Source organism: Oryctolagus cuniculus, chromosome 7 (assembly GCF_964237555.1).
Source record: "Oryctolagus cuniculus chromosome 7, mOryCun1.1, whole genome shotgun sequence".
Classification (NCBI taxonomy): domain Eukaryota; kingdom Metazoa; phylum Chordata; class Mammalia; order Lagomorpha; family Leporidae; genus Oryctolagus; species Oryctolagus cuniculus.
Genome location: NC_091438.1, coordinates 30,872,776 through 30,889,482, shown reverse-complemented (window position 1 = coordinate 30,889,482; position 16,707 = coordinate 30,872,776). Strand labels below are relative to the sequence as shown.

At 45.0% G+C, this 16,707-nt stretch overlaps 1 protein-coding gene across 6 annotated transcripts in view; it reads right to left on the bottom strand.

The window, feature by feature from the left end:
* Positions 1 to 16,707, bottom strand: part of ADCY10 (adenylate cyclase 10) — a 110,466-nt gene that overhangs the window by 40,202 nt on the left and 53,557 nt on the right. For all 6 annotated transcript variants that reach the window (XM_051856005.2, XM_070076641.1, XM_008263960.4 and 3 more), the window contains 5 exon segments: positions 13,263 to 13,416; positions 9,904 to 10,096; positions 9,323 to 9,409; positions 4,043 to 4,317; positions 493 to 629 (listed from right to left, as the gene is read on the bottom strand). In XM_051856005.2, coding sequence (XP_051711965.1) covers positions 493 to 629; positions 4,043 to 4,317; positions 9,323 to 9,409; positions 9,904 to 10,096; positions 13,263 to 13,416 — 846 coding nt within the window.

Genomic DNA, 16,707 nt, shown 5'->3' with positions numbered 1-16,707 from the left:
CTGGTCTCCCAGGTGGGTGGCAGAGGCCTAAATATCTGGGCCATCTTCCACTGCTTTCCCAGGCACACTTGCATGGAGCTGGATTGGAAGTGGAACACCCAAGACTCTGATATGGGCTTGACCTGCTGCACCACAATGCCAACCCTAACAATTCATTCTGAGCTAGTAATTTTAACTGCCAGAAAACAAGGACTCCTGCCTCCCACCCCCCTCCCCCCGCCAGGTAACATCTAAGTTATCTCTAGTTCTGATCCTGAACCTTCAGATTTCTCCGATGTGTTTCATGATTGTCGCAGGTATATATATTCCTTAGCCCAGTTCAGTCAGTCCCAGGCAACGTGATATTCTCTTGCAATCTGGAATACCACACATATCCAGTATTTCTTGACCCCTAAAACCTTCTGATCCTACAGAATTCGCCTATGGAAAAATCCCTTCTTGGCACCCTCACCGCAGGACAGAGTGAGAAAGAACCATCTCTGTGGGACTTACTGAACAGGTTATTCCAGGTCACTTTGGTCTTTTCCTCAGTCTCCATCTGTTGGAAAACAAGCACCCTGTGGTGGTCGAGGTTCTTTACCAATTCTTCGCAGTAAAATGGGATCCCGCAGCTCCCTTCCACCAAGTACCTGTTGTTAAGACAGGGCAACCTGCTTACACTGGTGAACCACCTTGCTTTCAGGAAGAAAAAAATATTTGAGCTGCTCAATCACTTGACAATAATTTCTTCTCACGTTCTCTTTGTTTCCATATTTTAACAATTGCTTTTTGCCTTCTAACTCACTTTCTTAATTATGCAAAATTATTTCTATGTTTCCGAAGCCAAACTATATATAATAAGGCACACCTTCAGTCTTGCTTTCTTCCTCCACCCTACGGGCTTTTGGTTTATCCTTCTGATGTTTCTTTTAAAGAATAGAAAGAAATGCACTCTCTCTCTCTCTCTCTCTCAACCCTTATTTAAAAGACAGCACAGGATGCACATTGCATACTGAGCTGCATCTTGTTTTTTTTTTTTTTTTTTTTTCACTCAACAATGTATCCTGGGCTCTCTTTCATGTAAGTAGTTCCCTCTCATTTCTTTTTGTTGGTGTATGCTGCTCCATTGTGTTGACCGGTTACTCAACCTATCCTCTTGGAATGAACATTGGGATTGTTCCCAGTATTTTATCATTCCAAATGATGTCCCAGTAAAAACTTTGCCCATGTTGTTTCATATTTCTGTTACTGTATCTTTGACATAGATTTCTAGAATTAGAATTGCTAAATCAAAAGGTAAATGCATGTGTGTGTGTGTGTGTGTATAGAGAGGGGGAGGTGAAACAAATTCATACCTGGACCTATTTTCTAAATTTCCATTTATTTATTTTCATTTTTATTTGAAAGGCAGACAGAGAAACCAAGAGAGACAGACAAAGATAGATCTTTCATCTACTGATTTGCTCCCCAAATGCCTGCAAAACCTAGGGCTGGGCCAGGAGTTATTTTAAATGATGTCGAAGACATCTTCCTTCCAGGAACAAGGCAGATTTTTTTTTTTAAAGATCTTATTTCTTTGAGAGGCAGAGTTACAGACAGAGAGAGGGACAGACAGAGAGAAAGGTCTTCCATCCTCTGGTTCGCTCCCCAAAAGGCTGCAATGGCCGGAGCAGGGCTGATCTGAAGCCAGGAGCCAGGAGCCAAGAGTCAGGAGCTGCTTCTGGGTCTTCCAAGTGGGAGCAGGGGCCCAAGCATTTGGGCCATCTTCCACTGCTTTCCCAGGCTGTAGCAGAGGGCTGAATCGGAAGAGGGGCAGCTGGGACACGAACCAGAGCCCATAAGGGATGCCGGCTCCACAGGCAGAGGCTTAGCCTACTACACTACAGTGCCGGTCCCCAAAGGCAGATTTTTTAAAAAAGATTTATTTATAGGGCCGACACTGTGGCGTAGAGGATTAAGTCACCACCTGCAACACTGGCATCTCATATGGACACTGGTTTGAGTCTGGCATTTCCACTCCCTGCTAATGAGCCCCGTAAAGCAGCAGAGGATTACCCAAGTGCTTGATCCCCTGCTACCCACGTGGGAGACCTGGAATGTCCATTGGTTCACTCCCCAAGTGGCTGCAATGGCCAGGGCTGAGCCAGGCTGATGCCAGGAGCCAGGAGCTTCATCACAGTCATCTTCTGCGGCTTTCCCTGGGACATGAGCAGGGAGCTGGATCAGAAGTGGAGCAGCCAGGACACAAACCAGGCAGTGGCTTTCCCCTCTGCATCATAACACAAGCCCCAAGGCAGACTTATTAGGAAGAACAGATAGGGTGTTTTCCCAGCCATATATAAGACTGGCTGTAAAAAGCCAGCTAAAGAAGAGATATTGTCTGCTTTGTGAAGGGGGCTGCTGTCAAGACTCCCCCAGTCTCAAAAAGGCAAATACCTCTGTTCTCCCTGATCTAAGTGAAATTGACACTAAAAGGTAATCTAGATAAGTGAAATTGACACTTTGAGATGTGATGACTTTGAACAGCCCTTGTCTCAGGGCAGTTTTTTTTTTTTTTTTTTTTTCTCATACTATTTGTTGAACTCTTTACTTAGTATAGGGTTAATCTTATGTGTATAAAGTTAGTTGAAAATAGATCTTGGTAAAAAATAAGAATGGGAATAGGAGAGGGAGGAGGAAGGGTGGGAGGGAGGGTAGGTTGGGAAGAATCCCTATGTTGCTAAATTTGTATTTATAAAATGCATAAAGTTTGTATAGGTTTCTAGGTTAAAAAAAGAGACTCCCCAGAAGAGGGGTGGCATTTGGCTCAGCACCCCTTGGGGAGCCCACATCCCATATCAAAGTGTGCACTTGGTTCAGTCTAGCTGTGCTACCAGTCAGAGCCCTGCGAATGTGCACTCTGGGAAGCAGCAGATGACGGCTCAAGACCTTGGGTCACTGCCACCCACACAGGAGGCTGGGACTCAGTTCCAGCTCCTGGCTACGGCCTGGCTGGGTCCTCGCTGTCTCAGGCATTTGGAGGGGAGTGTACTAGTGGATGAAGAAATCTCACCCTCTCTCTCTCTCTCTCTCTCCCCCTTTCAAATAAACAAAATAAACTTATGGTGAAAAAGGTTTAATCTTCAAAATAAGAATAAAGAAATAAAGTGAATACAGGGTAGCAACTGGTGTAGTGGTTAAGATGCTGCTTGTGGGTTGGGAGGAACCGGCATTGTGGGTGGTGTAGCAGGCAAAGCCGCTGCCTGCGACAACAGCATCCCATATGGACACTGGTTCAAGTCCTGGCTGCTCCACTTCTGATCCAGCTCCTTGCTAATGGCCTGGGAAAGCGGCAGAAGATGACCCAAGTGCTTGGGCCCCTGCACCCATGTGTGAGACCCAAATGAAACTCCTGATTCCTGGCTTTGGCCAGGCCCAGCCCTGGTGGTTGTGTCCATTTGGAGAGTGAACTAGTGGATGGAAGATCAGTCTCTCTCTCTCTCCCAAATAAATTCATCTTTTTTTTTTTTTTTTTTTAAAAAAAGGTGCTGCCTGAGATGCCTGCATTCCATACTGGAGCACCTGGTTTGAGTTCTAACTGCTCCCCTTCTAATCCAGCTTCCTGCTAGTGTGTACCCTGAAAGCAGAAGATGGCTCAAGTACTCGAGTCCCTGCCACCCGTGAGGGAGACCTAGATGGAGTTTTGGCCTTCTGGCTTTAGCCTGGCCCAACTTTAGATATTGCAGGCATCTGTGGAGCGAACCAGAGGATGAGGATCTCTGTCCTTGTCTGTCTTTCAGATAAACACAATAAATTAATTAAAAATAAGTAAGTAGAGTGAGTATATCCATAACTTGCACAATGGAAAGAAAACAAACCCACTGAGCAAGTCTGAGAAGGTGTAGAACAGGGACATAAGATGGAAAAGGTACACACCATCCAACCCAGTGACCACCCGTTCAGGTGTCACCACCAAGGATACTGAACTGGATACTTCAAGACAGGTGCTACTCAATCTGATCACACCTGGGCCTGGGCAGTGAGTGCAGACGGAAAGAGCCCGGTACAGCACCAGGTTACTTACAAGTCCAGTTCTTTGGGGATGCTGCTCACATTGAGGTCAAGACAGACCTTGTTGCGGATGTCGTTGGGCTGTACTGCTCCGAGGGTGACGTAGGTGGTGTTCCTGTTCTTCATTATGGCACTGGCCGCTGCACAAGGAATTTCAGTGAAGGGAGACAGCGACATGATGATGAAGATGGGAACGGTTCGGATAAGCTTCTCCATAAAGATCCAGGAGGCGTAATCCACAAACTGGGCCTCATCAATGATGAAAATGATCCTTTCCTCTTTCACTGTCTGGGCAAGGTAGAGAAACAAAAAACGAGGCTGTAAGACTTCAGATCTGTATGCTTGTGTGTGGCTATGCACGCCTACACACTGAGGTGTGTGGCTTGTTTATGATGGAGAGAAAGAACCGGTTGTGCTAAATCTTTTCTTTGGATTGTATTATAGTCCATTAACTTGGCATTTGTGGCAATTTGGACAGAGCTTGCTGGAAAGACTTTTACTTGGACAAAACTGTGCGTAAACATAATGGAAATTTGTAGGATAGATAAGGTTGTAGGGGTATCCACTAAAGCTAAGTAAAAGTGTCCATTAGATAAAAATAATGATATATATTAACTTCAATTCATTTTTTAAAAGATTCACTTATTTATTTGAAAAGAAGAGCAAGAGAGAGAGAGAGAGAGAGGCATCTTTCATCTGCTGGTTCACCCCCCAGATGGCTGCAACGGCCAGGACTAGGCCAGGCCAAGGCCAGGAGACAGGACTCTATACAGGTCTCCCACATGGGTAGCAGGGGCCCAAGCATTTGGGTCATCTTCCACTGCCTTCCCAGGAAGCAGAGCAACTGAAACTCAAAGCAGCACTCCAATATGGGGTGCCAGCATCACAGGGAGTAGCTTCACCAGCTACACCACAACGCCGGTTCCTGTAAATCATTTTAATGTCTATTCACAAATTAAGTTCTCCTAGGAGTCTCTAACTGACACTACTCAGCCAATACATACTCATCTTCCACATACTACTGAGTGCCTGCGGGCAAGGTGCTGGATGCACAGTGCTGAAGGAGACTGATCTACTCTTTGCCTCCTGGCAGCTGATGCTGTTGTAGTTTGAGTTGGGGTATCTTTTACATTTAAAAATAGATCATGTATCTCTTTTCTCCTGTAGACTATCCTTTCCTAACCAGTCTGAATTATTCACTCGTTAAGCATTTATTGTGCATCTAGTAGGGTCAGGCCCATCCTTAGTGCTGGGATGCAGTCTTAAACAAAATGTGGAGCTTAGAGGTGGGTGTTTGGCCTAGCAGTTATGATGCCCCTATCCCATACTGGGGCACCAATATCTTTGTATTACATTATATATATATATATATATATATATATATATATCGCTTTGATGTGTTCCTCTGTGGACCCTGGGGGGCAATAGTGATGGCTCAAATAATTGAGGCCCTGCCATCCATATAGCAGACCTGGATTGAGTTTCTGGCTTTTAGCCCTTGCAGGGTCCAGCCCTGGCTATTGTAGGCGTTTGGAGAATGAACCAGTGGATGAAGGCTCTCTCTATCTGCATGTCTCTCTCTCTCTCTCTCTCTCCCTCAAACAAACCAAAAGTAAAATATGGAGCATCCATTGCAGTGTCAGCCACTTGCATAGTAGCCCTGGCTTCTCATGTGAGGTTTCCAACAGAGAAAACTTTCCCAGCTCCCATTCCCCCTGCACTGAGAAGAGACTGGATTGACCTATCCTTACCCTCTATATTTTTATAAACAAAATCAATAAAACCTATTTCAAAATTATAAATCATTATAAAATGTTCAACCTGACTTATCATACATTGCACATAGTGGGTCTACTCCTACAGCCTCATTATGCCACCAAATACTTTGCTCCTCACTAGCTATGAGAAAATTTTTATTAACAGAAAGTTATTATTCCATTTTTCAAAGATTAATTTTATTTATCGGAAAGGCAAAGTTAAAAAGAGAGGGAAAATGAAAGGTCTTCTATCTGCTGGTTCACTCCCCAAATAGCTGAGTCTGGGCCAGGCCGAAGCCAGGAGCCAAAGCTTCTTCCAGGTCTCCCACGTGGATGCAAGCACCTGGGCCATCTTCTGCTACCTTCCCAGGTGCATTAGCAGGGAGCTAGACTAGAAGTAGAGCAGGCTGGCGCTATGGCGTGGTGGGTAAAGCCGCTGCCTACAGTGTTAGTATCCCATGTAGGTGCTGATTCAAGACCCTGCTGCTCCACTTCCAATCTAGCTCTCTGCTATGGCCTGGGAAAGTAGCAGAAGATGGCCCAAGTCCTTGGGCCCCTGTGCCCATGTGGGAGACCTGGGAGAAGCTCCTCGCTTCAGAATGGAGCAGCCCCAGCCGTTGTGGCCATCTGGGAAGTGAATCAGTGGATGGATTTCAGTGGATTATTTATGAACTGAAGGGTAAATAAAACAGGAACCAAAAAACTAAAAACCACAAAACACATGAAATCCATAGTATATCATTGGCTTTGGTTTATTCCAAATTTCAAATGAAGAGGCTGAATTGGATTCTGTTGTGAATAAAAACCAACATTTATGTTGTACTGACTATGTTCCAGGCACCATCTTTACAAAAATACCTCATTTAATTCTTTCCACAGGAAGTGGTACTATTGGATCTACTCACTGAAAACATTTAGGTCCAGAGGGTGTAAGTAAGCGGCCTTAGGTCACACAGACAATGAATGATCCAAGGACTATTGTCATGACACGTGATCAAAGCCTAGCTTCCCTAGGGTTTCCAAACTAGACTATGCATCAGAACTAACATTTTGAAAAAGTTTATCGATTTGTTTGCATTTTATTTGAAAGGTAGAGATACTGAGACAAACAGAGGGAGAGACAAAGAGACAGAAAGACAGAGATTGAGAGCCATCTTTCATTTGCTGGTTCATCCCCCAAATGCCTGTAACCACTGGGACGGGGTCAGGCTGCAGCCATGAGCCTGGAACCCAATCCCAGGTGGGGGCAGGGACCTTTTCTTCTTGACCCATCAACTGCTACCTCCCAGAGTTTGCCTTAGTAGAGAGCTGGAATTGGGAGCAGAGTTGGGACGCAATCCCAGGCACTCCACTATGGGTTGTGGATATCCTAAGTGACGTATTAACAGCTGCACCAAAGCCCTGCCTCCCCCAACTGAGAAGCTTTGAAACAAAAGCCAACAATTAAATGGATTCCTATGTCCAACTCAAGCCTTGCTTTTTTATTCTTTAGAAGTTAAACCCATAAATCCATACTGATAAAGATGCTTCTTGGATATACTTATTATGCAAACAATCCAAAGCCTGACATTTAGAAACAGCCTTGCTTATATACCTGAAGTGTAGAAGAAGGTTGTATTATAAACTTAACTCAATGCCACAACTTATACTCATCATTTTTTTTTTTTTTAACCCAGGTTCTCTTCCTGTCAGTAGCAATACAAAAATGAGAGACTCTCTGTTCTTAAAAAGCTCACAATTCTCCTGGTGGGGAGATAGATATGAAATACAATTTGCAATACACTGCAGTAGGTGTTCAAAGCATCTGGGGATGTTCTCACCAAAGAGGTGACGCTGAAGGATAAGTATCATTTCTCCAGGTTAATAAAAAGTCTTTTGGGGTAGGTGTTGTGGTGTAGCAGGTTAAGACACTGCTCGCAATGCCAGCATCCGATATCAGAGGCCTGGTGCAAGTTGTTTCTGACCCAGCTCTCTGACAATGCGCCTGTAAAGGCAGCAGAGGATGGCTCAAGTACTTGGGTCCCTGCCACCCACGTGGGAGACCTGGATGGAGTTCTAGGCTTCTGGTTTCAGCCTGGCCCAGCCCTGGCTGTTGCAGCCACTTGGGGAGTGAACCAGAGGATGGAAGATCTCTCGCTCTCGCTGTCTCACTCTGTCACTCTGCTTTTCAAATAATAAATAAATCCTTTAAAAAAGAAAAAGCAAAATTCTTTTTGCTTTTATCTCATTAGCATCAGGACTTATTTGGAGAGTGTAAACTGGGTTGGTGTGCTTCGTATACACCCTGGCAATTGCATGGAAGATGAATTGGAGTGGTAAGAAGCCCAGAAACTACAGAAAGCTATGGAAATAGGTCAAGAAGAGATAGGTGTCTTTTTTTTTTTTTTTTTTTTTTTTTTTTGATAGGCAGAGTGGACAGTGAGAGAGAGAGAGACAGAGAGAAAGGTCTTCCTTTACCGTTGGTTTACCCTCCAATGGCCACCGCGGCCAGCGTGCTGCGGCCGGCACACTGCGCTGATCCGAAGCTGGGAGCCAGGTGCCTCTCCTGGTCTCCCATGCGGGTGCAGGGCCCAAGCACTTGGGCCATCTTCCACTGCACTCCCGGGCCATAGCAGAGAGCTGGCCTGGAAGAGGGGCAACTGGGACAGAATCCGGTGCTCCGACTGGGACTAGAACCTGGTGTGCTGGCACCGCAAGGCGGAGGATTAGTCTATTGAGCCGTGGCGCTGGCTGTGTCTTTTTTTTTTTTTTTTTTAAAGATGTATTTATTTATTCGAAAGGCAGAGTTACAGAGAGGCAGAGAGAGAGAGAGAGAGAGAGAGAGAGAGAGGTCTTCCATCCACTGGTTCACTCCCCAGATGGCTGCAATGGTCGGAGCTGGGCCAATCTGAAGCTGGGAGCCAGGAGCCAGGAGCTTCTTCCGGGTCTCCCACGTGGGCACAGGGGCCCAAGCACTTGGGCCATCTTCTACTACTTTCCCAGGCCATAGCAGAGAGCAGGAGCAGAAGCTGAGTACCCGTGACTTGAATCAGAGTCTATGTGGGATGGCAGCACTACAGGCAACAGCTTTACCAGCTACACTACAGCATCAGCCCCAAGACAGGAATCCTAACAACAGCAGTGGAAACAAGAGGGTCGGGAGATTCCAGAGACAGTCCAGGATAGAAGCAGTAGGACTGGAAATCATGTAGATGTGAGCGAGGATGAGGCAAGGGTAAGTTGAAATGATGGGTAAGTGAATTTGCCCTTACTATATAAAGGATTAAGAAGAGGAAGGAAGGGCATTGTAACAGGAAAGAATGCATTTGGTATTGGACGCTGAACTCAATGGGAGTTACTGCAGCCAAGTGGAATACAGCAAAGGTTCTTAGCTGAAGGTCTGGAGGTCTGTAGGACAGCCAAATCCTTCAGGGCAAACCCTGCACAGACTTCAAAAGCTTCTTGCCCACAGAGTCTGAACCAACGCAGGCCACCTGGCTTCGTGGTGATTGGCCCTGTTTTCCTTCCCCCACAACTTGACCTTCAGCGGCTCTTACTTGCTCCAAGATCTTCATAAACAAAGCTTCCAGTTGCTTTTGCTTTCTAAAGGTGCTCATCTTGGAAATCTCCCGTGAAATAGGGAACTACACAAAGAAATAGAAGAATGTTGAGCATAGGAAAACAGCAATGGGAACTACCAGCTCTGCGACTTTAAGGAAAAACACTAAAGTGCTTCGTGCATTAAAACCCTTCCAGCTCCAATGCTCTACGTCAGGGAGCCTAACAGACTTGGGAAAGGATAGGGCACACTCTGGCACTGCATTGGCAGCCACTTGTGGGAGCACCTAGTGCCTAGACCAGCTATGACGGACAGGTGAGGGTAGAAAAAAATGAATCAGCAGGTGGCCATTTGGAGTTTTGTGAGTGTGGCATATCTTGATACTGCCAATCCATCTCAAGAAAACGGATGCACATTCAAGGAGGATTGGGAGCCATTGCCTCACCACCTGGATGCTCTAGATAGGAAAAGAAAAAGAAAATACAGGCCAGAGAGCTGCCTGGCATAAACCACCAGGGAGCAGCCACTTCACCCCGCCCCAGGGCTAATTCTTGCATAAGTCTAATGCTAGCTAATTACCTGGACATGGAAAATGTCATTAAGAAGACAGTGGAACTTTTCATCCAACAGGCTCTTGACTTTATTTTGAAGGTTGGTCTGTCGTTCTTTATAATGCTTACAAGTATCCAGCCCTAGGACATTGGCCATGAGTATCTGGATAGTATAAAAATTCTGATGGAAGCTGACCTTAGTCAGTGCAATAGCAATAGTCCTGTTTAACAAGAAAAATCAAGAATCAGAAGAGAGTTTAAAAATTTATTTTGGAAATGGTGAAGATTGAGGGAAGCTCTCTCTCCTCATACTCAGCTACCCGGAAGCTGTTCTCTACTTCCGTTTCTGATATAGCCTCCTCCTTCCGCTATGCCCATAAGCCCCGATCCTCTAACCTAGCTATCCTGAATCTCACCACTGCTGCCCCGCACCCTGCTTCAGGCCCTCATATTCTCTCCTCCCCTACACAACAGTGTGCCACTCCCGGTGCCTCGTGTCACAGCCTTCAGAATGCGTCACCTTCACAGAAACCCAGAGCCCATTAGAGGCTCATCTTCTTGGGTCACTTTCCCAGGTCAAATTTTCAGAGGCTCCAAGTGTCCTTTCATGTGACATTCAAGACGTCCCACCACCTCCTGTTCTCTCTCTGCCACTCCCTGCCCAGCTATCCACCCTCCACTAAAGCAGCAGCCCCACAGCCGTTTCTCTTCCCCGGGTCTTTGCCCACGTTCTCTCCTCAGCCAGGAATGCCGTCAGTTCTCACAGTCCCTCGGTCACTGTCCGTCTGTAACCTCAGCTCAGGTGGAACCTCCTGGGCAGCCCCGCTGATGTCGCAGGGCTGATGTTACCCAGCAGCCCCCTCTCTGAGTTCTCATAGTGCTCCGTGTCTCCGTGGTTGTCCTCACTATGTTCTTTTTTTTTTTTTTTTTGACAGGCAGAGTGGACAGTGAGAAAGAGAGACAGAGAGAAAGGTCTTCCTTTGCCGTTGGTTCACCCTCCAATGGCCGCCGCGGCCAGCGCACTGCGGCCAGCGCACCGCGCTGATCTGATGGCAGGAGCCAGGTGCTTCTCCTGGTCTCCCATGGGGTGCAGGGCCCAAGCACCTGGGCCATCCTCCACTGCACTCCCAGGCCACAGCAGAGAGCTGGCCTGGAAGAGGGGCAACCGGGACAGGATCCGGCGCCCCGACCGGGACTAGAACCCGGTGTGCCGGCGCCGCTAGGCGGAGGATTAGCCTAGTGAGCCGCAGTGCCGGCCTCTCACTATATTCTATTCATTGCCATCACCTTCCCCTTCTCTTCTCAGAGCTCCTTGAGTGTAGGGATCAGACAGGATTCATATCCAGAGCCTCAGCACTGCGAAGGGCTGACTTACCCCCTTCCCCCACTCATACGTTGGAGACTTAGCCCCTATTACCTCAGAATGTGACCTTATTTGGGAATAGGTTTGTTGCAAATGTAATTAGTGAAGATCATATTGGCATAGGGTTGGACCCTTAATCCAGTATGACTGGTGTCTTATAAAAAGGGCAATTTGGGGCAGCCATTGTGGCACAGTGGGTTAAGTTGCGGCTTATGGTATCAGCATCCCAATTCTAACCAACAGTTCAAGTCTTGGAAAAAAAAATTTTTTAAAGATATATTTATTTATGTGAAAGGTAGAGTTACAGAGAAAGAGAGGGAGAGACAGACAGAGAGATCCTCCAACTGCTGGTTCACTTCCCAGATGGCTGCAATGGCCAGAACTGGGCCAATCCGAAGCCAGGAGCCAGGAGCTTCTTCCGTGTTCCCACATGGGTGCAGGGGCCCAAGCATTTGGGACATCTTCTGCTGCCTTCCCAGGCACATTAGCAGGGAGCTGGATTAGAAGTGGAGTATCTGGGACTTGAACTGGCGCCCACATGGGACGCTGGTGCTACAGGCAGTGGCTTTACCTGTTATGCCACAGCACCGGCCTCCCAGTAAATCTTTAAAAAAAAGAGAAATAAATGTGGGGCTGGCCTTGTGACGTAGGGGGTCCCATGTGGGCTCTAGTCCATGTGCCTAGAAGAGCTGTACCTCTTCCAGTCCAGCTTCCTGCTAATGTGTTTGGGAAGGCAACAGAAAATGGCCCAAGTGCTTAGACCACCCACATGGGAGACCCAGATGAAACTCCAGGCTCCTGGCTTCAGCCTGGCCTGGCCCTGGCCATTGCAGCCACCTGGGGAGTGAACCAGCAGATAGAAGATTTCTTTCTCTCCCTCTTTTCCCCCGCCCCCCGTCTCTCTCTGTCTCTGTCTCTCTCCCTGTAACTCTGCTTTTCAACCAAATAAAAAAATCTTTTTTAAAAGGGGTGAGGAGAAACATGGTCACAAAGAACACACAAGGAGAAGGCCATGTGACGAGGAAGCCAGAGGAATAGCAAAGCTCACTAGCAAACCCCCAGAATCCAGATGACTCTGATTCTTCTCACCCTCCTGAGAGGGGCCAACCCTGCTGACACAGTCTTGACTGCCTAGGCCCCAGACCACGAAACAGTAAAGTTCTGTTGTCTACACTACCCAGTACTTTGTTATGGCAGGCCTGGCACATGGATACTGCACTTAACACTTTTTGGAGCCATCACAGGAATTCAGCAAGTGATTGAATAGATGAATGTCTTCTGGCTTCTGTGAATTACCAACATGGCAATGGTAAAGGTATTTAGAAACTGGCCTTTCTCATACAGAGGGATAGAAATACTATAAGCTAATAAGAGTATAGGGTTAGCAAGCATCTTTCCCTTGTAGCCTTTAGGTCAGATGGTGGAAGGATAGGAAACCATCGTCATTGTCTCGGTCATCATCACTGTTGCGAATACCATACTATGCACTTCTGCGAGGGTGCTGGAAGAGTTGTCCCAAGGAGAAACCTCATGCCACTCCTCATATGAAGATACAAAGTTACATGAATAACACGAGGTAGGTACCTTAGCCCTGTCTTCTAGAGACCCATCCTTCTCTACCCCTATTCTCAGATCTAAATGCTGTGAACCAGTGGTTACCTGTCAGCTAGCTGAATAAATGTTTGTATTTGTTCTACAGACTAAATCTCGCCTTGATGTCAACATCTATGCCAGCTGTTCTCAGCCTGTCTGTATATTGGGATTTTTTTTTAGGGAGCTTTAAAATACCTAAGCTCCACTTGGCATTAAACCAGGATTTCCAAGGGTTAGTCCAGTTTCTCTCTTTCTTAGTTCAATATATTCATCGTTAGTTGTCTACTTAACACAAAGGTCATTGCCCCAACAACTGTGGGTTGTGGATAACTCATGTAAGGGGGAGTATAGAAAGAGGAGAAGGAGTATCAAAGAAATACAAGTCTTTCAAGGTTGTATCTCACAAGGAACAATCATTCCCAGACACTCACCTGTGGTTCTCACCTTGGGCCAGGTACTCAATTTCCATAAGTATCCGGCTTTTTCCAAATCCAGATAATCCTTCATACATTAGGACTCGGCTGCAGTTGGACATTAAAAATTCCTTCATAGTACACATGAAGTATTTGATCTCCTTATCACGACCTGATGTTTTTATTGTTTAAAAAGGGAGCAAACACAATCAACACAGACTAGCCTAGAGATATAAAAAAAGCACTTAGTGACACTCCTTCTAAGAATAGCCTTGATCATTTCATGGAGTTGCTCACAGACTTTCACGACCCTGTGTACTTCTCAAATTTTTAAAATCTTTCTCTACAGCTTTCCAGTTAACATGGTTTCACTGTTTTATTTGATTACTACAAGCTGTGAGAGAAAATATTCTTATAATGCTTACTACAATGTCCACTTAATTATACATAATAGCTGCAAAAAGTTCATAGAAATTTTGCATTATTTTCAAATTCAATTTTTCCAAGACCATATTAAAGTACCCTTGCAGTGCAAAAAACCCTAAAGCTTCTTTTTCCTTTTTTTCCCCCTTACCCACTAGAAGTAACCTGTAGATTACTTCATTAGGAAATAAATTTACAGTTAGTTTTCCCATATTGAACAATCATAGATAAAATATGATTTCTTATTCTGTGATGAAGGAAATTTGCCCTCTGTACCTGAAAATTATACTTAATTCAGTGTTACTGGAAGCATTATCAGTGATAAGATTAAATTTGCTTTCAAAAATCATGTGTAATGATGTTTACCCAAAGAGTAACCAAATTCATAGTAAGAATACATTATGTATTTTTTCTGATGATACAGCAAACACATGCTTATGGTAGAAAATACAGAAAACTTAGAAAAGAAAGAGCAAAAACAAAAATCACCCCGTTGCTGTTCTTTTTCTTCTGTGTTTTTAAATACATGTAACAGGATGCCCTGGCTGAAACTGGAAGCTGAGTTCAGTGTTTGAAACCTGGGTGGACAGGAAGGAGCTGGAAGAACTGACTGCAATGTCCAGACGGGGAGCAATGCTTGTCAAAAGAGTTAGAGACTCCGGTAGGGCCAAGCATTTCTGATTTGGCAGACAGAGGGCTGTGGAGAGCCTACTCTGTAATCCACTGATAAAGCAAATACATACTGGGCTATGATCTAAAGTCTTTGCTGAAAAATAAGATCCCTAATCCAAGTGTAGATGTATTCAAAGAAGCTAAGTGCTTTGCTTAGGAATGTAAATTTCTGGGTATGGTGTACTGAGAATTGCAGACTATCTTGCTTCCTTTGAATGAAACATTCCCTTTCTGAAAATGCATTTGAACTTCAACTTGTATGTACTGTGTTCTTCTTTAGCTTCAGGCTAACAGAGGAACTCAGAAGACGAGGCTCAAAAGGCAATATGGCGGCCGGCGCCGCGGCTCACTAGGCTAATTCTCTGCCTTGCGGCGCCGGCACACCGGGTTCTAGTCCCGGTCGGGGTGCCAGATTCTGTCCTGGTTGCCCCTCTTCCAGGCCAGCTCTCTGCTGTGGCCAGGGAGTGCAGTGGAGGATGGCCCAAGTGTTTGGGCCCTGCACCCCATGGGAGACCAGGAGAAGTACCTGGCTCCTGCCATCGGATCAGCGCGGTGTGCCAGCTGCAGCGCGCAGGCCGCAGAGGCCATTGGAGGGTGAACCAACGGCAAAGGAAGGCCTTTCTCTCTGTCTCTCTCTCTCCCTGTCTACTCTGCCTGTAAAAAAAAAAAAAAAAAAAAAAAAAAAAAAAAAAAAAAAGGTAATATGGCAGAATCTTCTGGTTCTCTTATTCCATTCATATAGGACATCTAAGAGCTAGGAGGGTTCTTCAAAAAGTTCATGTAGGGTTGGTATTTGGCCCAGTGGTTAAGACATTACCTGGGATGTCTGCGTCCCAGTTGAGTCTGCAATCGTGTAGAAAGGAGGACAGGATTCCATGTTATCATAAGTATGACTTGGGATGGAAAGTTAGCCTCAGAGGAGGGAAAGTGGATACTCCTTCTTGCCTCTGGCTTCAGGAGTTTGGGAATCTGGACCTATAAGAAGGAATGTGCTGGAAGACTGAAATCCACCTGTCTGTAATCTAAGGAGGACATTTCTGCTGGCCCAAGTGTCTTTAGTAGTTCTGTAACTGTTGCCTTCTTTCAGGTTCTCCTGACACCAAGACACAGTTATAACCAGAACTTCACTTATGTTGAGACTTGCAAGGACGTCCAAGTCTAACAGAAGGAAATGACAAGTGTTCCTACAAATGACTGCTTTCAGAATCCACAGGCCAGTCTTCATGGGATCTACTCTGTAAGAGGTGTACCCCTGCCTCCTTTTAGATCATCTTCCCTGTCTAATCTCAAGTTAGCTTCCTTATGTTTGGGTCCTTAGCACCAAGAATCACAAAAATATCACTTTCAGGTGGATTGCAGACTTAAATGCAAAAGATAAAGCAAAATGTCTGGCAGAAAATCTAGAAAAATATCTTCATGACTTGTATATGAGGAAAGCTTTCTTAAACAGTAAATAGAGAAGAACCAGCTATAAGATGAATTAGATTACATTAAAATTAAGAACCCCACTCATTAAATATAAGTCATTAAAAGAATAAAAGTGGCACAGGGTGGGAAAAGTGATGTGCAATACAAATAAATGGCAATGGATCCATTTCTAGAACATATAAAATAATGTCAAAATATCAATGATACAAATACAATCCAACTGAAGAATAGCACAATGATTTGTACAGACACTTTATAAAGGAAGCTGTCCAAATGGCTAACAAACATGTGGAAAAGCAGCTCACCCAATCAGGTCAATGCAAGTAGAAACCACAATAAGTTCTCATAATATACCCCACAGAATTATTAAAATTGTAAAGACAGACAAAACCAAGTTGCTGGCAAGAATGAAGAACTGGATCTCTCATAACACTGTTGGTCAGAATATAAATTACAGAATATAAATTTTGAAAAACTTCTTTGCATCATCTACCAGAATTGCACCTTTTGTGCCGACAATTTCACTCCTACATATACACTCAATGGAAATGCAAATAGTGTTCACCAAAAGACTTGTGCAAAAAATGTTTGTGATAGTATTCATAAAAATCCCAAATAGTAAACAACCCAAATGCTGTACAATAGCAGAATGAAGATATTTTTGGTATATTTACAGTATGGAATACTGCATAGTATGGCAGTAACACCAACAAAATGAGTTGACAACACTGTTGAGTAAAATAAGGCATATATAAAGGGTGATTCTACTTACATAGGAACTTCAAACAAATGTAAGTAATCTAAGGTGTTAGAAGTTTTGGGGGGGAAGGAAGCAGGAAAGAGGGTGTAGGTGTCCATGGAGTATTGTTACTTTTCTATTTCTTGACCTGGGTGATCATTATGTTTTCATTTTGTGATAACTCATTCAGCTTTGCACTTA